General features: G+C 61.7%; 1 protein-coding gene across 1 annotated transcript in view; it reads right to left on the bottom strand.

The window, feature by feature from the left end:
• Nucleotides 1-5124: 5124 nt before the first annotated feature.
• The window catches only part of LOC127750006 (uncharacterized), a 2100-nt gene continuing 1435 nt past the window's right edge, over nucleotides 5125-5789 (bottom strand). Inside the window, exons 6-7 of the mRNA XM_052270381.1 lie at nucleotides 5426-5736; nucleotides 5125-5349 (exon numbers count right to left, since the gene is read on the bottom strand). Coding sequence (XP_052126341.1) covers nucleotides 5276-5349; nucleotides 5426-5736 — 385 coding nt within the window. The 3' untranslated portion in view covers nucleotides 5125-5275. The remainder of the gene's footprint in view (nucleotides 5350-5425; nucleotides 5737-5789) is intronic.

The raw sequence follows: 5789 nt of genomic DNA, 5'->3' as shown, positions 1-5789 counted from the left end.
TTAGAGTACTTTTAGTGGGGTACAAAAGTGTCTAAACTTCAAAGGCGTTGAGCACCCACCAATTTATCGAAAATTCGAAAACCCTCAGACACGTCTACCTTATTTTTCGACAAAGAATCAAAATCTGGCCAGTAATCCAGTGTGCTCAAAAAAATTTGCAAGCGTGGGACGGTCTACCGGTACGTAGCCTCGCACGTGACAGCACTCGGCCCCCTTTCTGGGTGCGACCACGCCAAGCAGAAGGCATTTTTGGAGAAGATTAGATTAGATTAGAGCATCCTACAGGGCCAGGCACCACTGCCTAATCCGATATTTTTCGCCGTCGGCACGGTACCCTGGACACTAACGGCTGAAAATGGAGAAGGGGATGCTCGACCCAGGGTTACGGCTTCCCCTAAACAGAGCGAAGTCCAGCCCCCCTTTGAATGGGACGGGTCGGCACCGTTAGTAGGCAGGGGCTGACAGAGTGGAAAGGGGCGGATCCGGCGGCCCCCAGCGGGCAAATGTGGACCACCCAAAGCAGAGCGCCCCCCCCCCCCCCCCAAATAAAGCAAGCCAAACCAAGCAGCAAGCGCGTGCAAGCGTAAAGGATACGTGTCAAGCAGAAAGGATGCGGGGCAGCGTAAAGGATACAGGCAATTATAAGCGGCAGCTTTATTCAACTTCTAGGGGTGGCAGGTCAACAAGCTCAAGATCGAGGTCCTCATCCGAGTCATCAGGATCCTCCTCGGAAGAGACGTCGCCGTCCAAGGCTGTGCGGACATGCGCCGCCAGGCCGCCCTTGTTGGTGGCGAGCTCAGCCCAGCCGCCTGCTGGCGGGCCCAGCCGGGCCAGGTCTTCTTCCAGCGACTTATTGAAGTCGTGGCATGGGCGCCCAGGCTTGAGTCCGAGCTTGAAGTGCAGTGCTCGCCGGAGTGGGTGGGCCGGGTCCCGCCGCATGATGTGGCCCCAGTACCGCACCCGACATCCACGGATGGCCCTGGTGACAGAGCCTTGCCGGCGAGCCACCCCTCGCAGGCCGGCCGGGCGGCGGGGGTCGCGCCGGGCCAGTGCCATCAGGCTGAGCGCCAGCACATCCGCCTGGCGTCGCAGCGTAGACCTGGTGGCCTTGGTGGTGGCCACCGTGGCGTGCGCGTAGCTCAGGGCTGGTAGGACGGCGCACGTCCAAATCCGCGCCACCACCTTGGGCGGGAGCGGGTGCCGGTAGAGCAGCGGCTGGAGCGCCGCCACCGAGCGCCTGGTGGTGGTGATGCGCTGGTAGGCGGTGCTTCGGCGATCCAGACTGGCCGTGATGAGGGCGCCGAGGTAGAGGAGCCGGGCCACCTGAGGGATGACCTTGCCGGCGATGATGGCGGGGCGCGGGAGGGGACGGAAATCCTGAGGAAAGGGAGTCCTGATCAAATATTCACATTTGTGGAAGTTCAAGACTAACCCTATCTCCCGCGCCGCCGCCACAAAGCTGTCCAGGAAGGCGTGCAGGTCCTCGATGTCCACCGACGCCACCAGAAGATCGTCGGCATACGCAAGCAGGAGCGGGGTGAAATCCACAGCGGCGACGTCAAGGCTGAAGCCGGGGAGGTACTGCACCGCCGTCTTGATGGCCCAGTGGAGAGCGCGCGTGAACAAGAAGGGTGCAAGGGAGCAGCCTTGTTTCACGCCGCGGGCCGTGCGCACCACGCTGGTGCGGGCGGCGAACCACCTGATGGAGGTGTGGTCCGTCAGCGCCAGCGCGGTGACGCGGTTGAGGAGAAAAGGGGTGACGCCCTCAGCCAGCAGCACCGCCGCGAGTTCCCGCCGCCCAGTTGACGGGAACGCGGACTTGATGTCCAGCGCTAAGACGTGGACGGTGTCCCCGGCCCTCTAGCGCACGTCCAGCACCTTCCTGAGCAGCATGATGTGGTCGTATGTCCCCCTCTGCGGTTGGAACCCAGCCTGATACCAAGGCATGGGCGGGAGCACCGCAGAGAGGAGCATCAGGAGGTGCTTGGCCAGCAGCTTGTAGATGACGTTCCCCAAGGTGAGCGTGCGGTAGTCCTCTACCGTCCGCGGGCGCGGCACCTTGGGGATGGGCTGCTGGACCGACGTGACCCACTCCACCGGGAACACCCCCGCCTCCCAGGCAGGGCCGATCACCGCGGCGAGCTGCTTAAAGAACCTCGGCGGAGCGTACTTGAAGAGTTCGCCCGGCAGCCCGTCCGGCCCCGGCGCAGTGTTGTTGGGGAGGGTCCGGGCGTACCCGGCGAGCTGGTCCGCCGTGGGCGCTGGAGCTCCGGGGTCGGGGGCTTCCTCCAGCACCGGGACCGGGGCGCCGTCCTGGAGCCCGTCCGCCCACCTCTGCCAGTCCCGGATGGTGGGCCCGCCGGCCCCCGCGGCCGTGGGGGCCCGCTTGGAGACGCGGAGATGCCGGAACAGGACGTGCATGCGGGCGGCTGGGCGCGTCCCGGTCACCGAGGCGAAGAAGCGCCCCTGCTGCTCCATCTGATGTTGGTCACGGGCTGCGCGCTGCGCCGCGCGGGCCGCCCGGAGCCGGTCTGCAGCATAAGGCGCCCTGCCCGCCCTGTGGTAGGCCGTGAGCGCCGCCGCCGTCGCGTTCGCCGCCACCTGCCGTCGAGGAGTCTGCGGGTCAGGGCCCGCCGCCAGGACGCCGTCAGCCGCCGAACGCAGCGCGTTCACCAGGTGCCGTCAGGTGAATTCTCGCCTGGCGTGCGCCTCCTGCTCCACCAGGAGCGCGTCCAGGGTGGCAGCGTAGTTGGCCTGGAGGTCCAGGTCGGCGGCCAGCCGGCGTGTCTCCCAGGCTGTCCTTGGAGGGTGGAGGAGCGGCGCGCCCTGGGCGCCGTGGGCCCCTCGAGGGCGGTACGGCCGTGCCGCGGGCGGGTCCAAGGCGGCGAGGACACACTTGTGGTCCGTCCGGATGTGCCGTGGGTCCAGGCCCTCCACACGGCGGACGCGGGGGAAGTCCGTCAGGATGTGGTCAAGCTGCGACTGCCTGGGCCCGTCCACCCTGGTGACCCTGCAGTTATGGGCCATGGCGCCGGTGCTGACAATCGGCATGGACTGCTGCTGCGCCAGCTGGAGCAGCGCCACCCCCGCGTCGTTGCTGTAATCGTGAAGTAGAGCCGTACCAACCTCTGGGCAGGGGGGGGGGGGTGTCCTTGCTGCCCAAGTGAGCATTGAAGTCGCCCGCGACGATGCGCCAGCGGTCGCGCGGCAGCGCCGCCGCCACTGCCGCTAGCGCCGCGAGCCCCGCCCGCTGCCGCGCCGGCGCCCCTCGGCTCCCGGTGTTGCAGGGGATGTGGGCCCCGACTATGGCGAAGGGCACCCCTCGCACCACAGCCCGGACCGACAGGATGTCCGAGTGGGGGAAGGCGTAGGTCGTCACGTAGGTACTATCCGCGAGGCCGCGGCGGACGAGGACCGCGACGCTCCGGTGCCCACTCGGCGTCGTTCCTTCCTCCAGCCAGCGGTAGTTGGGGGTGCTGGTTATCTGGCGCGCCATCCTGGTCTCCTGCAGAATCGCTATATGGACGTCCTCCTTCAGCAGGAATGCGTCCACCGCCTCCTGCAGTGCTGGGGACTGGCATGTCCTGACGTTCCACGTGGCTATGCGGACAACCCCCGGCCTGTGGTGGAGGATTGGCCTGAAGTCCGTGCGCGGCGGCGGCTGCAGCGTCAGTGCTAGGGGCGCCTCAGCCGGGGTGGAGCCTATGCCGCCCGATGCCGCGCCGCTGGCGCCGGAGACAGACTGGCCCTCTCCCGGCGGGTCCGCGCCTGGAAGGGGGGCCTGGCCAGGGCGGCCCTCCTCCTCCGGAGCTAGCTGGAGCACAAGGGGGGCCTCGGCCACCACCACGTCGAAATGGTAATAAGGCCGTGGGGCCAGCGGCCCGTCCTCCAAGAAGGCCGCCAGTACAATCGGCCGCACCCGCGGGCCGCCGTGCTCCGCCGGCGGAAGGATGGTCAGTGGGTCAGCCGCGGGGGGCAGGAGCCGCAGCGGCCGGGCCAGGATCGCAGCCAGCGCCTGCGCGCACTCGAGGCCCGCCGGCGTGTCAGGGCGTTCCAGCAGGGCGAGGGCCTCCTCGACCGGATCCTCGTCGTCGGCCTCAGGCGCCATGCGTCGCCGGAAATTAACCAGCGGCGCGGCGTAGATGTCTTGGTGCCGACGCAAAAAGTGGACCGCCGCCCGTCTGAGCTGAGGCGCCTGGTGCGGGGCCTGAGCCGGGTCGTCGGGCCTGACCGCCAGGGCCGCCGCCTGGAAGAGGGAGTTAGGGCCAGCGTCCACCTCTAGTGTTGTGACCACCCGGTCGCCGGATTGGAATTCCGGCATGTCCGCTGCTCCGCCTGTGGTGCAAAAAAAAAAAGTTCCGTTCAGGAACGGATCGTGAAAGCAGATGATACGAATTCAAGAATTATTCCAGTCTATAATATTTCAGTGGAAGATCACGTTACGCATTACTTGTATAGTATATAGATAATTTACAAATCTTAATTCACATTTAATTAGGTACTCATGCATGAAAAGATTTGGGTTGTGTTCTGCGTCTCCTATACTTTGTAATGTTTTGAAGGGTCTAAGACTCGGTCTAAGACTACGTCAGTGTGAAGAGAGACGTAGAGACAGTTTGCGAGTGATTCTTCGCAATAGAGACATGGTTTGAAAATAATGTTTCTGAATTCATTTAGTTCTGTCTCTTCATAGTTACGTTAGAGTTTGAATTACCGCGCCGCGCGCGTTCCTCAGCCGAGACGGTCCGAGCCGAGCCACCCCGTACGAAAAAGTTTAGTCCGGCATCAGTCCGTTTTCGGTCCGGAAAGAGTCCGGCTGGACAGTCCGGCATCAGTCCCCCAAAGCGCGCGGACTAGTCCGCGAAAAAGGCCAGATCGACCAAAAAACGACCTATTTGCCGGACTAGTCCGGCTGGAACTAGTCCGCTTTTGGTGCGCACCGGACTGATCGCGGACTGGTCCGCACGCCGAGAGCAGACCGAAAGCGGACCAGTCCGGCACAGTCGAACTGCGCCCCCCCCCCCTTTTCTTTCCAAAACAAAATAATACCCCCTGCCCCCCTCAAAAAAAGGGGGCATTTGTTTCAAAAAAGGACTAGAGGACATTATTGGTACAACAAGCAAATGAGATGAGAATTCACGTGTTTATTCAATTCAAAAGTCAGATAAAACATCAGTCAGATAAAACATCAGTCAGATAAAACATCAGATACAAAATGATGAAACTATGTAATTATGTACAGATTAATTAAAGGGGATTTTTTAGGTACAGTTAATTAGAGAGCAGTAAGGCAAGGAATATCAGAGTTCTGGTTGAACCAACTAGGTTCAGCAGGTTGAGGAGATAGACCTAAACAACAGAAATTATAAATTAGATGCCTGCTATGTGCATTAAAGCTTCTTGAACTTAATTGAAAATATCATACCTTGGTGAGGGGGGTAGTAACCAGGATAATTCTGGTTATAACCTGGATAATGTTGGGCACCATGATGCCAATCTGATCCAGATGGACTGCTCTGATGCGGGGAATATGAGTTGCTGTTGGTGTTCACCAAACTGGAGGGAGCCAGAGGCGAGTTGCTGACCTGGGGCTGGTTGATGTTGACCAAATTGGAGGAAGCCAGAGGGGAGGCTGGTAGCTGAGCAGATTCAAGCTGAAGCCTGAGTGGGCTTGAGTTCAGAAGCTGCTCCTTCGCAGGAGTGCGCTTTGAACCCCTCACCCTGTGTATCGCTGACCTCTGCTTATTGATAATCCTGTTGAAATTGGCTTCATTCAGGACTGGATAAGC

This window comes from Frankliniella occidentalis, unplaced genomic scaffold (genome assembly GCF_000697945.3).
Source record: "Frankliniella occidentalis isolate FOCC.00 unplaced genomic scaffold, Focc_3.1 Scaffold121, whole genome shotgun sequence".
Taxonomy (NCBI): Eukaryota; Metazoa; Arthropoda; class Insecta; order Thysanoptera; family Thripidae; genus Frankliniella; species Frankliniella occidentalis.
The sequence above is the reverse complement of the archived record's forward strand: the minus strand, read 5'-3'. Positions and strand labels throughout refer to the sequence as shown.